This window comes from Mytilus trossulus, chromosome 11, assembly GCF_036588685.1.
Source record: "Mytilus trossulus isolate FHL-02 chromosome 11, PNRI_Mtr1.1.1.hap1, whole genome shotgun sequence".
Classification (NCBI taxonomy): Eukaryota; Metazoa; Mollusca; class Bivalvia; order Mytilida; family Mytilidae; genus Mytilus; species Mytilus trossulus.
Window position 1 is genome coordinate 49,280,724 of NC_086383.1, and position 15,505 is coordinate 49,296,228.

General features: G+C 32.8%; 1 protein-coding gene and 1 long non-coding RNA gene across 7 annotated transcripts in view; one reads left to right on the forward strand and one right to left on the reverse strand.

Annotated features, from left to right (window-relative positions):
* LOC134691262 (glutamic acid-rich protein-like) overlaps positions 1-4,631 on the reverse strand; it is a 30,685-nt gene extending 26,054 nt beyond the window's left edge. For 4 of the 6 annotated variants that reach the window (XM_063551673.1, XM_063551672.1, XM_063551671.1 and 1 more), the window contains exon 1: positions 4,234-4,391. In XM_063551673.1, coding sequence (XP_063407743.1) covers positions 4,234-4,242 — 9 coding nt within the window. In that variant the 5' untranslated portion in view covers positions 4,243-4,391. Of the gene's footprint in view, positions 1-4,233; positions 4,400-4,523 lie in introns of those variants that run through there. The other 2 variants (XM_063551676.1, XM_063551675.1) reach the window with 2 other exon arrangements.
* Positions 4,632-7,059: 2,428 nt separating this feature from the next.
* On the forward strand, positions 7,060-10,085 carry LOC134690440 (uncharacterized). The gene is made up of 2 exons (XR_010101933.1): positions 7,060-7,150; positions 9,428-10,085. It is a non-coding gene; the product is annotated as an uncharacterized LOC134690440 (long non-coding RNA).
* The last annotated feature ends 5,420 nt before the right edge of the window (positions 10,086-15,505 follow it).

The window sequence follows — 15,505 nt, forward strand, 5'->3', positions numbered from 1 at the left end:
CTATAAGAGCAGTTAAGTATGCAAGGCAATGAGGCATTTAAAAGCATTATATATCATGAGGCTATGGCAGTTTGTTAAATTTAGTATAAAAGAGTATGCCTAGTATTTATAACACATAGCGAAGAAAAAAAAACTATAAAAAAAAACGCAGAGGCCTTTTGATTGATTGGTGTTTTTATTTGTGGAGGAATCTGGAATGCCCGGAGAGAACTACCAACTTTCGGTAGGAAAACTAAGAATTCTAGTCATAAGAGATTGGAGTCAAACACACCTAACATGTGCGGTTTTCCAACTCACAAATTAAAAAATCAGGGGTCGGATTTAAGTTTTTTTGTGTACTGGTCAGCCGGACCAGTGGACTGATAATCTACTGCTCCGGCTCCAAATCTACTGGTCCTGCACAAATGAAATTCATTTGACAAACACTAATATAAAGAGAGATGTTTACGTTTAATTTCATGATTTTCCCTTCCTTGGTTTCCTCTCCTTTCGCAGGTGAATTGTTTTGTAAAAAAACCAACTTGCGATTCAATCAGGGATTTTTTCGACAAATTTCTACTGGTCCGCCGGACCCCTAGGTGACAAAATATACTGGTCCGACTCAAATTCTACTGGTACCGGACCACCGGACCAGCGCTAATTTCGACCCCTACTCACAATCTCAAATGTGACATACTAGTGATACAGTAGTTTGATTACTTGGCCACTGAGAATTTAAAACACATAACAAAGAAACACATATCATAGTAAGCATACAAGTACGTTTAACAGACGACAAACTATTTTTAATCTACAAAGTTTCAGTTTTTACGTAGTATGAAGGCAACGTTCGTAGAGGACATTTGATTTTATCCAAAATTAAAACTGTACATTCAAATTAGGGAGGAACATTTTACATTTGACACACTTATAGCTAGTAAAGTAAGTTTATCGTTATTCGATGGTATAGTTGGCTGAGAACAAACTACACAACAATAAACCTAACAGAACACAGGAAAATGACAAGGTCCCCCTTTCCCCGAGGACACACAATACGACTATGTATAAATCGGCACAGTACAGTAGAACATTAGATAGCCGCAGTGTTTCAGTTAAAAAGCTATATATCGGTAGTAGTACATTTTACCAACTAATTGTACACACTTTTTTGTCAAGAATGCACTTTTCATTAATTTTGATAAACCACTCAATCCAATATTAAGACAAAAGTGTTCAATCTATATAAATCTTCGATGCATGGATATGATTCTGTAGTGTTCGCATGCTTTACATTATAACTACATTAAAATGTGTGTAAATAACTGTCTATAATTAAGTATGTTCTGAATTTATGACCTTTTTATAAATTCAAACTTGAGGGTTGTTCGAATAAATTGTACAGTAAACAAAGCGTCAATGCATTATAAATAGGTGCCTATTTGATCTGAAATGAACTTTGAAAAGATCGGTAAATATTTGGAACAAAACTTGATTGATCAAGTAAATTTACTTATGATCTCAATTATCAAGCCTTTTAATGTAAAAAAAAATATGGATTAAAGGTTCATGTCATACTACATGTAAGTCATTGAAAGAATAGATTAACTTATATGCTCCGGGAGAGTAAGACGTTCTTGCTCCATTAATATTCCCCGTCGTGTTGTTTTCCTTGGAACAATGCATTGAATTATCGTTTTGAGAAAGAGTGAAGAAAATACGCGAAGATGTGTCTGCTTTATGATTTCAGTAGATATACACAATGTACTTCAGTCAACAAAAAAGAAGCATTCGATTTTAAGATGAATATATATATTGAAAATTAAATTAAGGTGAGAAAATATCGTCATTAGGTGAATTTTTTATACATGTATGAACAAAATATTATTTAATTTGATTAAATATATACGTGTATTGTTATTTGGTAGCATTAAACTTATTTAAACTCAGTAATCTTTAAATCTCAAGATTATCAGATTTAAGATAAAAATTAAAATGCATTTAAATCAGCATGTTCTTCTTGGTCATGCATTCATTATGTGTATTATGTACATGTGTATAAATTTAAAAAAAAAAATCATACCGTTTAAATTTGATGGTAAAATTTTATACATGTGTATCAAATCAAAGTAACGGAACAAAAGATGCTGTCGATTGGAAGTTAAGGGGGCTCGCGGGTCTAAATGATTTTTTTTATTTAATATAAGATTTGTCTATATTTTTCAATAAATGAACTTTATCTTATCCTTAATAGAAAATTGAAATAAAAAAATGGGGTCACCGCTCATTTGCGCTCACAATCTGTCGTTGAAAGAAGCATACATTTTTGTTAATTTTCTTTTTTTTTGTTGAACTAATAGGAGAAATAGCGGTAATATCGAAATAAAAAAAGAACTAAATTACAGAAATCGGTCGAATTTAACAATTATTTAGTTTATGTACAGCTTATTCAAAAACAACAATAAAAAATATAGGTCACCGATGAGTTAAAAAAAATATTTCAATTTTAATGCCAAAAAAAAGGCATTTTTGAACCAAAGGGAGATAATTTAGAGCGTTTTCAATGATATCGACATTTTAAAAGTCACCTGGGGTCAACACGAATTGATTTTTTGGAATAATTTTTGTACCATATTATAAAGTAACAACTATTGAAGTTATTTAATAAAATTTGTAATGTAAAATAAAAGTTTTTTTTTCTGAAAATTTTATACCCGCGAGCCTCCTTAAATGTTCTTCACCTTTACCGGCCCCGTCAGTTCAGATGAATGCTTGTGACTGTATGAATGTGTTGAAATCAGAGTACAAAGTATATTAAGCTTGATTCGTTATGATAATAATGTTTTAGGTATTAGCATGAAGTACAATGTATGTAGGCCAATAAAAATGGACAGACAGTCTTTGAATTCTTTTATCTCTAATTCATTTCCCGAACTCTCACTTCACCCCTTTTTCTTTTTCTAACTATAGAAGATACCGTACATTTCTACTTCTTTCAATCTATGTTTTGTTTCTCTCCGTATGCGCTTAAAATGTTTGAAAAGAGAACTTTTAAAAATGATGTTAATTTATTCAAGGTCTCAATTCAGCAAAGATTTTAAAACAAAGTATTACATAAACAGTTTGAAGCAGCTGAAGGACGCCTCCGGCTGCGGGAATTTCTCGCTACATTGAAGACCTGTTGGTGACCTTCTGCTGTTGTTTTTAATTTGGTCGGGTTGTTGTCTCTTTGACACATTCACCATTTCCATTCTCAATTTTAGTTATAATGTATTATTGTAAAATTTACTGTAATTGTAAATATTGGGCATATTGGTAATCATAATAACCAAATTTTAGTCTTTATTTAGAAAAAAAGTCATCATGAAAAGTCTGGCTTGAACAAAGGGGTCATTTCAATTTATATACTAGGTGGACATTACATTATTCAATGTGTTAACTTTCATGTAGTCTACTGACAAATCACAGGTTCGCCATAAAAAAAACCACGTTTGGTAAAAGATATAATAACCCATCATATAACTAAAATTAACCAAGTTAGTTCAAAATTTGTTCTGTCTCTCCCGCGACAAACGTGCAAATACGGAAGCGTACAAATTGGGAAAAAGGGGGAGGGGGTATGTTAACAATGTTAGTTCCACTTTCTCTCTCTATCCCTTTCTTTCTGTGTTTCATACGATCGGAACAAGTATGAATTTGAGATGGATCATCAGGCATCTTGATATTGTCACGTTACAACAAAACTATTGCAAATGTCCATATACGACGGCTTTAACAAGCTGGTTATATTATAGTTATAAACATGACAATCTAGCTGACAAGTTAATGAGTTCGCGAATAATAGGCATATTCACGAATTCTCTCTCTATATATATTTTTTTATACACAAGTCACATTACCTGAAGATCTGCGGAAGCAGTGAAAGTACTAGTAAAAAAGTGATGCATTGAAACCGTTATTATCTTTTAATAATTTTCTTATATATATATGTCTATTGCATTCGTATCTCTACAAATCAATATATAGTTAATTCTTATGATGGGTTAGGCTTCAGATGCACATGTATAACACTTAAAAATTTAACATAACATTTCTTTTTGAATTATACAGGTATTATGAATAAAGATACTTCATGTGTAGCAAGTCACAGTTAGTATAAAATACTTTATAATATCTTCATTTAAAAGTGAAGATTTATCTGAGAAGTTATAATATAATTTTACACCATAAGTGTTAAAAAGTGAAAACTTTTCCTACCTCAGACATTATTCCAACATTTAATCACTCGTTAGCCGTTTTTATATTTCACAGTTGCTCAATTTACAATTAAAATCATAACACACCGTCCACTGCTCAAAGCGTCATGTTGTCTTGGCGACACTGCCGGTGCGACTATGTATAAATACTCCGGAACAATTAAGGCATTTAAACATATTGATTTTGAAGGCCTGTTAAAGAACGTCTTTATGAAATTATTAAAAAAGATTGTATCATATTTATATTTTAAATGAATTAAATGCCTTTACTAGATTAGCATTTGCACTTACCTGCATTTGATCAATTTCGCGGATTATAAAAAGGTGAACTGCCGAGTCTCATCTATTCAAATATGATATGGAGAATCAAATCTGTTGTATAGAGAAAAGAATTTACCTTGATTTTTATTACATAATTTAAATGAGAAAAGAGAATCTAATGATTGTACCGTAATCTTTCTTTGTTGGAAATTCTAAAATGTAATCGATGATATATACATACAGATTAACGATCAATTCTACCGGCAAAGTTTTGCAGATTTGTCAACTCATTGTATTTTGTTTTAAAGATTTCTCACTGACGGATTTATGTCTTTTCTTTATTAAAAAAAAGCAAATAATTATGTTAACAAATAAAATTAAACCAGAGAAAAAAAACACGTACATTTATGAGAAAAAGAATGATAAGAAAAAATCGACTAAAGATGCAAGAACATGTAAAGCTGTATATAAAGGAAAATTGCAGGGCAAGAGAAAACTGACCTTATCGGAGAGGTGACATTTGAATTGAGGTACAAAATACACATATGTATAAACTCAGATGGAAAATGAAAGGTTGATCTAGCGAGAAAACTCAAGACAGCCGGGTAACCGCTTGGATTCAAACTGTCTTTCTACAGACTGTTGCCGTGTTAGCTAGCACAAAAATTACAAATCTGGTCTGGTAAAAAGCAGGGTTAATATAAAAAGAAGATGTGAAATGAGACAACTCTTCATAAGAGACCAAATGACACAGACATAAACAACTATACTATAGAGTTCGCCGTACGGACTTCATAATTAGCAAAGTCCATACCGCATAGTAATTATGAAAGGCCATTAAATGACAAATGTAAAACAATTCAAACGAGAAAATAAATGACCTAATATGTACAAAATAATGAACGAAGAATTTCATTTGACTAGTCCTCAATATGCATGAAATATTTGCCACTGTAATGTTGACTAACTTCACTGTATCAGAAAATACGAAGACAATTTGCAATATGAATACACATTAGTGTGTTTACTGCAGGAAGTTCACGTTACTGTAGTTCGCACTTAGCACCCCTCTTCCTGTCAGATGTTCATACAACTATTACTTAAAGTATTTTAATTTGTCATATCACCGCTCTTTGGTATATATGTTTACAAATAATTCGAAAAACGCCTCATGGAAACCCCTAAGATTTCATTAACCAAAGGTACATACAGCTGAAATATTTTAAGGTAAGTAATCACACGTTTTATTTCTATATAAAACTTGCACGATTTTGTTAAAGTGTTAAAAACAACCCATTTCTTTTTATAATTATTGTTCATTTCTAATTTTGAGTTGTCGTTCGTTTGTTGTTTCCATGTACACATATACTGGTAGGCTAGTTTATACGATCTTATACTTGGAGTCAGGACAAACAATATAAACACAGAATACTGAAATGCGCGGTATTTACATGTAGTAGAATCGTATTATAACCATTATTACTAGAATGTTTATATAACGTTTTATTTAGCTGCATATTGAATCAAACGTATAATATTTACATGAATAAAAGTCTATAAATAGTTTATAGATTTATCCGTCCGGTGAATGGTAAAGCAATATTTTCAAGTTCTCCGAATTACCGACAGTCTGTGTAATAAAAAAAAAATCAGCTCTCCCATGACACAATTTGCGAGTATGGTCTTGAGAAATAATAACAAGCCAACAGTTGTATACATCTGTTCGAAATTCATAAATTTATAGAGAAAAAACAAATCCGAGTTACAAACTAAAACTGAGGGAAGCGCATCAAATATAAGAGAACTATGACACAACAAATACAACAGTTAAAATGTAACACACTCAGAAACGAACTATAACAATGACCATTTCCCTCAATTGGTACAGGGCATTTTAAGATCAAAATGAGGGTTAAACCTGGTTTTGTGGCATGTCAAACCTCCCACTTTAATGGCAATGTTAATTATATCATTTAAATGACAATATTACATGACAGGACTGCAAAACAATGGGAGAAAATAAAGGACACAGAAACAAACGATATCATAATAACAAATAACAGGTACTTGGTTAAAAATTTGATACGCCAGACGCGCGCCACGTCCACACAAGACCAACTAACGACGCCAAGATGAAAAATGTTTGAAAGTCAAAACACGTAGAAAGTTGAAAAGTTCTGAGGACCAATAGTTTCAAAAAGTTGTGACCAAACCTTGATGATAGTCCGTCGGAAAGGGACGATAAATGGCTGACCTGTGTTAAGAGAGAGAGCAATTATCTTGCATGTAAAAGACCCCGTTGTAGATTTCGAGAAAGAGTAGGCTAATGCCGCTACAAGGCAGTATTCGCACCCGGAAAGTGGAAAGGGATTAATATAAGTTGTAATAGCTAGTTTCCCAATCCAATAAACATACAAAATTACCATAAAACATTTGCATAATTGATAGAAATACTTTTTTTTCAATTTAGAATTTTATGATTTACTTAAACACTTTCTGAAATAAAACAAAATGCTTTAAAAATGTGAACCGCAAACTTAAAATATTGTCAATAATGGTATATCATTTTGCAGCAATTTATATTATAGATGTTATTTAGTGGCTGTTGAGATAAACGTAGGATGCTCTCAGAGTATGATAATAGAACATAGACAATGGTAAGTGAAGAAATTCATATCTCCTAACAAAAATGTTAAACAGCTTAGTCAGATACTTCTCCACGATGAAAGGTTGTTCTTCAGAGTCATAGATAAAAAATTCCATATTAAAACCTCAAATTTCTTTTACATAATTAGAGATTTGTTGGTGTGGTTATCAATTTCATTACACTTTTCCACAGAAAAAAATGAATATGTCTCTCTCTTATCGTGTTTATTGACAGAAAATTGTATGAGAAAATAATTGTTGTTTGCTTAACTTCTGGTGCCAATTGATTACATGCAAATTAAAAATCAGGAAATTAACAGATCAACTAAACATCCAGTGGCATGTTTGTTTGGTCAGCTCTAATCATGCTAATTATGTGGAAGGGGTAAACTTAAGGCTTCCAGTGGATGAGGATAATGGATGGCTGTTGAACATCCAGTGTCAAATTAAATGCATATTCAGGACAAAAACTAAAGTCTTGTTAATAAACCATTGCATGCTAAGCAGACGTTCTGAACCGGATGTTTAACATGCTAGTTCATAAAATAACATATTGTATGAAATCATGTCACCCTACTCGTACACATTATTTTGACCCCTAGCCGACAAGTTTTTGCTACATGTACAACTCATTAATACCGCATGATAAGCGTTGAAACAATACATATAAAAAAGAAGTTCTGGTATGATTGCCAATGAGACAACTCTCCACAAGAGACCAAAATATCACAGAAATTAACAACTATAGGTCACCGTACGGACTTCAAAAATGAGCAAAACCCATACCTATTTGCTCCTGTCTAGGATCTGGTGCTGACATTCGAAGCGTTCACGCTGAAACAAAATAACCTATGTCGTTTTTATATATTGAACGGTAATTAATGTCAGTTTCCAATATTTGATAAGTAACTACTGAATAAGTATTTAAAAATATAGTTAAATGGTCAAGATTCTTATTAATGAGATAACAGATGTCAAGGGATATAAAAGTTTAATTGAGGATGAACAATGCCATGGTCAAAAGTTAAACGATGCATCAACTATTTTATATTTGCAATAAATTCATGAACTAGGGGCTCTAAAGACCCTGCGTCTCTCACCTTGGTCTATGTGAATATTAAACGAAGGACACAGATGGATTCATGAAAAAAATGTCTTTTGGTGGTAGTGATGTGTTTGTACATCTTACTTTACTGAAAATTATTGCTGCTTACAATTATCTTTATCTATAATGAACTTGGCCCAGTAGTTTCAGAGCAGAAGATTTTTGTGAAAGATTACTAAGTTTTACGAAAAATGGTTATTAAACATTTACTATAAAGGGCAATAACTCCTAAAGTGGTCAACTTACCATTTCGGTCATTTTGACTTATTTGTAACTCTTACTTTGCTGATCATTATTGATGTTTACAGTTTATCTCTATCTTAATATTCAAGATAATAACCAAAAACCGCAAAATTTCTTTAAAATTATCAATTCAGACGCAGCAACCCAACAACGTATTGTCCGATTCATCTGAAATTTTTAGGGCAGATAGATCTTGACCTGATAAACAGTTTTACGCAGTCAGATTTGCTCTAAATGATTTGGTTTTTGAGTTATTAGCCAAAAACTGCATTTTACACATATGTTCTATTTTTAGCCGTTGCGGCTATATTGGTTGGTTTGCCGGGTCACGCCACACATTTTTTTAAACTAGATACCCCAATGATGATTGTGGCCAAGTTTGGTTTTTAGCCCAGTAGTTCAGAGAAGAAGAATTTGTAAAAGTTAACAACGACGGACGACGGCCGACGGACGCCGGACGCCAAATGATGAGAAAAGCTCACTTGACCCTTCTGGCCTGGTGATCATGAACTAAACACAGAATGACATCTATCTCAGACGTTCAACACTAATTAATGTCAACAACGCAAGAACGTTGTTATGCAATGTTTTGAATTAAATTATAAAAAACAAAATCACAAAAGTACTGAACTCCGAGGAAAATTCAAAACGGAAAGTCACTATAATCAAATGGCAAATTCCAATAGTAAAATATATCAAACGAATGGACAACAATTGTCACATTCCTGACTTGGTACAGGCATTTTCAAATGTAGTAAATGGTGGTTTAAATGCTACATTTCCCACTTGTATGACAGTCGCATCAATTTTCGTTATTTTTACAATGATGCGTGAAAAAACAGACATAATCGGTAAAATTGTGTTACAATTTCAAAACAAACAAATATTTACAAAAAAAAAACCCGGATTCATAATAGATCATGAAATATTTCTATTTCAGTCTTATATCGAAGCAAAGTCAGGGCATTGGATTGGTTATTACATGCAGTATAGCGATAGACACGCGTTTTCCATTAATCTCCAGTTCGAGGCTGATTCAGTTGACGGAAGTGGAGATGACGAAATCGGAACATTCTCGATCAAAGGAAAGTTTGATCCAATAACTGGAAAAATAGATTTTGTAAAACGCTATCATGGTGCTCATGGTGTAAACTATTCCGGTTTCGTGTCAGGGGATGGGTTTAGTATGAAAGGAAAGTATGATGTAAGCGGCTTTGGGGATGATTTCCACATGTCAGTTAATACTTGGTGGTAACTTCGTGGAATAAAACACATCCTTGGAAATGTAAATTTGAGTATGGACTTATCAGACCTAAATTCTTCGTTCGTTCCTCTCGGTTTATACAGGAAATGCGAATTCTGAAATAAAATACATGTCAAACATAATTATGATATCAACACTTGTAACATTTCTAAAAATTCTATTTTTGAAATAGTCTGCAGCCTTTGTAGTTTTATGTATTACTCAGTATGTACAAAAACAGTACAGGTGCTCAGAATTTGTGTTTTTCAATGTCGTAACATACACCCAGTGTACTTCTACAATGCATACAAATGCTGTGTGAATGTCAACAATTATAGCTGTTAATCTAATCAAATATCAGAATTATTTCTTTGTTACCAGACAGGACTAATAGTTATCAAAGGTACCAGGATTATAGTTTAATACGCCAGACACGCGTTTCGTCTGCATAAGACTCATCAGTGACGCTCAGATCAAAACAGTTAAAAAGCCAAACAAATACAAAGTTCAAGAGCATTGAGGATCTAAAATTCCAAAAGTTATGCCAAACACGGCTAAGGTAATCTACTCCTGTGCGTAAGAAAATTTTACCCCGTTTTGAAAAAGGGGGGGGGGGGGGGTATACTGTTTTACTTCTGTCTGTACATCCATTCATCCGTCAGTCCCGTCCGTCAGTCCCATGAATATTTTCGTCGCATTTTTCTCAAGAACTACTAGACAAGGATTTCTGAAATTGGGTTTCATATTATATATAAGTCAGTTATACCGTGTGATGGGTTTTCAGATTCATCACTCGACAACTGTCTGTTTACCGAACACTCGTATCATTTTACACTATTTATATTATCCACTTGCGGCGGGGGTATCATCAGTGAGCAGTAGCTCGCAGTTTCACTTGTTTATTTTAATTTGTACACATGTTGTATATTTCTTAACCTATAACTTTGCTATCTACCTCAAAGAAGAAAAAGGACCACTAACAGAACCTTGGATTTGTTAAGACAAAATTAGCACACTTAGAAACGTGACATTATATTCAAATAAATGCAAGGAATGCAATCATTTTAAATTCGGACAACGCTGTCTTCAATACTAATCATCGTAAATGTATCGTTTGTATTACTTGTTCTTGAAACACTTATCCTGATCTTCATCTATTTCTATTTCGGAAATTGTACTGCTACTGTTCGAATAAAGTCTGTCTCGGCTTATGTCCCTGGAATTGATTTCCGCAGTAGTCTGCTTATCGTTTGATTGATCATAATCGCCGTTCACATTTCGCATACTTTTTGCAAAGTCTGCACCTTTGACGGGATTCTCTTCTGTACTCTCCGATATTCCACTTTCGTTAACACATTCCTGATCATCTAGCGGAGTTGTTTCTTCATCTGTTGGTCCAAATTTGACAAGTTCTGTATTCGAATCTCCGCTATGAATGATTGTTTCAGATTTGTCGAAATTTGTCATCTGTTCAATTGTTTTGTCTTCAAAAACTGCACAATCCTTTGCAAAGAAATTATTGAACATGCTTCCCCTGCTTCTGCTGAGTCGCACATTGTCTGGTGGCGCTAGCATCATACTATTATAAGTGAAACTTGTATCTGAAGTAATCCCATTGAATGCATTTATTCGCTGTAAGTTAAATATTGGCTTATATGTATTTGTAGTAGTTTCTAATTCCTCAATTGAGGAAACCAATGCATTTAATTCAGTTTGGCTTTTGTTCATGTTTGATTTTTGGTCATCCAGTGCAGCTAATATGTCCTCTCGAGGTTCCGCATCGCTATCCTGCGTTTTCCCAAGATGGTCTTCTTCCTTGTTCGTACTGGTATTTGTGAATCCAAGTTTTTGTAGAGTTTCTTCTACACTACTGGTATATGGTTTGACATCGATAGATTCGACTTTCTGTTGCGCAATTTTCCTTCTCTTAAATTGTATATTTTCTAATGGTGTAACTTTGTTTGAGTTTCTAGCTAGTGAGCTAACAGTAGTTTGTTTTCCAAAACCCAGGGTATTAAACGAGTTTTTCAATGTCATTATTCCTGTTGATTTCTTTTTATTCAAGAAAAGTTTGCAAATAACAAAAATGGTCGCCACAATGAACGCCAATGCAAGCAGACTGCCTATCACAATTGCTATTGTCTCAAAGTCAGAGAAAAATAGATCTGTATCTCCCCCAACACGTCCAGTTTGCTTGATACCACGTGATACCGACATCCGCTTTGCCATCTGGGTAATGTTCTGTACAGAAAAATAGGTCGGTCCGATTAACTAAAAGTATGAATAGTAATCATATTAAGAATGTATAAAAATTTACCCAAAGTTCCTATTTTATAAGTGTACATGCATTGATTGGTTTTGAAATGTATGACAATTCTTAATCTTTCCAATTAAAAAAAAAGTGTAACAACACACAGCAAAAAACCGACAGTTCTAAAATAATCAATTCCTTTATTGTCATATGATTTATTACAAAATTTGATAATACGCCCGTTTGAATGGTATATTTTAGGGCTCTTTATAGCTTGATGTTCGGTGTGAGCCAAGGCTCCGTGTTGAAGGCCGTACCTTGACATATAATGGTTAACTTTCATAAATTGTTACTTGGATGGAGAGTTGTCTCATTGACATTCATACCACATCTTCCTCAATCTATCTAATTATGGTGAGAATTTAATTTAAAGCACAGACATTCTAGTAATAAAAAACTTTCCAGAAGCTGCGATGAAACGATCTACTTAAGATTGACATTTGAAACCAAATCCATAATATTGTAAGAAATTCCGTTTGTATTATCTTACATAAATAAATGATTTCTATTTGGGTTTGATTGTAGCGCTAAGGATGGGGTCTAGGATGGAAAATGTTGTCCTGCATTTTGTTTAGATGTAATCTCTATCATGCCTTTTTGTTTTCCAATCGTTTTGGTCCTGTTTTTTTTATTAATTTATCCTGACTTTTATTTTACATAAATTCTCATCCTGTTTTTTTTTTATTTCATCCTAGGCCCTCCCCTCCTCCCCCCCTATAAATCTGCCCCTAGCTCCATAAACTATGGGTTTTTATATGATATTTGTAAAACTTGAATTTTTTTTTATAAAATATTGTTCACAACAATTTACGAACACACAGTATCAAACTCATGCATCAGCATATAATACTGTTCATACGTCGATGTGAACAAGATATTTGATGATTATTTATTGATTAATTTAACGATAAAATCCTTAACTGAAGAAATTTAATCTTGTATTGAAATAAGTATACTATAAATCATGTATTGTCATAACACGTCATGAGGAAATTCAATACTACAAATGCTTATCATTTTAAAAACTGTTTTATAAATTTCCTGTTTACAAAACTTTGAATTTTTCGAAAAACCAAGGATTTCTTATCCCAGGAATAGATTACCGTAGCCGTATTTGGCACAGCTTTTTGGAATTTTGTGTCCTCAATGCTCGTCAACTTTGTACTTGTTTGTTTGTTTAACTGTTTTAATATAAGCGTCACTGATGAGTCTTATGTAGAAGAAACGCGCGTCTGGCGTATTAAATTACAATCCTGGTACTTTTGATAACTATTTTCCCTTATTGTGTTATAAATTGCATTAAGTAACTAAAGCATAACACGTTTATTTTGAATAACTGCTATCAGATATACTCGATAAAAATCATTGGAAATCGAATATACAATATGTTATACAAGACATTTTGGAACAAACAAACAGTGAAAAAGGTCCTAGAGCAGAATAATAAAAGTCATAAGACAATTCTGCTCAGAAAAGTAGCAACTTCTGATATTTGCGGTTATGATATGCTACATTTAAAAAGAAGACTTGGTATGATTGTCAATGAGACAACTCACCACAAGAGACCAAAATGACACAGAATTTAACAACTATAGGTTACCGTACGGCCTTCAATAATGAGCAAAGCCCATACCGCACCATATGTAAAACAATTCAAACGAGAAAAATAATGGCTTAATTTATGCATTGCGGTTTATTTTCAGACTCTGTCTGACAAACCTTAATGGCGGATATTTTGCAAAATAAAAACCGCATAAAAATATCTTTTAAAATTAAATGAAAATTTCCCAAATCAATGCTTTATATCTTACCTTCCAATTCTACGCCCGAATGCGTCAAAAGATTAATGTAAAAGTATAAGCATGTCAACAAATCTGATAAAATGAAATTGTAGCTGCATTTTATAATGTAGTATTATTATGGCACATTCTATTAATGTAAAGATATATGAAGCTAGAAACTGAAAAAAAATCCAATAAAATAAAATATTTATAATATTGAAACTCAAGAATAGTCATTTGTATTGTTCGGAGGTTTAAAAATAATACTATAATAAAGATCATATAGAATAGAAATATTTTCTATACTATTAACCGAGGAGACCTCATTTTGTGTATCGCTTCTCTTCCTTTGATAATACTGCAAAAATATAGATAGTCAGTTGCAACTACACTTTATTTTTATCACAAAAAAAAAACTAAAGAAACAAAATACCGATCTCAAAGTCTTCGCATTTACCACAAGCTTGTTTAATGTTAACTAAAAACTAATAATAATGAATACCAATAAATCACTTTTCCCAGTCTTAAACATGTTCTCAAATGTTCTTTCACGATGTGGTATAAAGTTTTAAAACCATCTATCTTTCTCTGTACCATACTGAACTTAAATATTTGTTTAAGCCTCAATTTTCATTTCATTTTTTTTGTCAGTTGGTCTCTTGTGGAGTATTGTCTCATTGACTATCATGCCGCATCTTCTTATTTTTAGAGCTTATCATGTTAAACTATAATTATTGGACTGTATGCTGTTATTGGATACCACTAGAAAATATAAAATCAAAATGAAATGAAAAAGAAAAAGGTGCCTTTTGATATCCACAAGCATCGAAAAGGAAAAGAATTATACGGTTTGAATAGTGATTTCGTATGTTTGATGCAGGGCAGCTATTAGTTCACATTATTTATATGATATTAAATATTTTTACTTTTTATTATACATGTACGTAGGTGATTTTCTTACTGAACGTAAACACATAAATCGTTCATTTAATTGTCCTAAAAATACATGAATATTTGCCACTGGACTTTAATCAACAAACCATCAATTATTCAATTGTTCATTCAAAACATTTTTAAATGATAAAAAAAATAAAAAATTCACGAAACCAGCAGACGTAGCGAAGTAAATATTCAAAACTGAGAATCAGATTAATCAGAGTTGCGCTCCTTTGTTGAAAGTTAATTTGCTAACGTTGATAACATAGAGTTCATCATCGAAGCTAAATACAGCCAAATCTTCACAAGAGACTACCTGTAGTCAAAATCTGAGATTTTAAGACCTTAACTCGCCTTTTCAGAATCTAAAGGACTATGGTTACCAATCACAACATTTTGGTGAACGCTTTTACCTAGAATGCATTAGATTCTTAAACGGCGCATTGAACATGTATTTAAAGACCACTTTTTTTGTATCTCCCTGGAGTGCTCTCTTTCATGCCCGCGTCACACTGTCCCGATTTTTATATACGATGGACACCCGAATGCGAAAATTGTAAGTTCGTACGAAGTTGGTCCCGATCTCGTTAAAATACCAAAAAAGTCACCGAAGCAAGTACGATGAATAACGAAGTCTATACGATGGTGCCGAAATTATATACGATAGCAAAAGATGGACATACGAAGGTTAACCGAAGACGGGTATTTAAGCTTCATATCTCAGTCGAAGCCTACACGATGGATCAC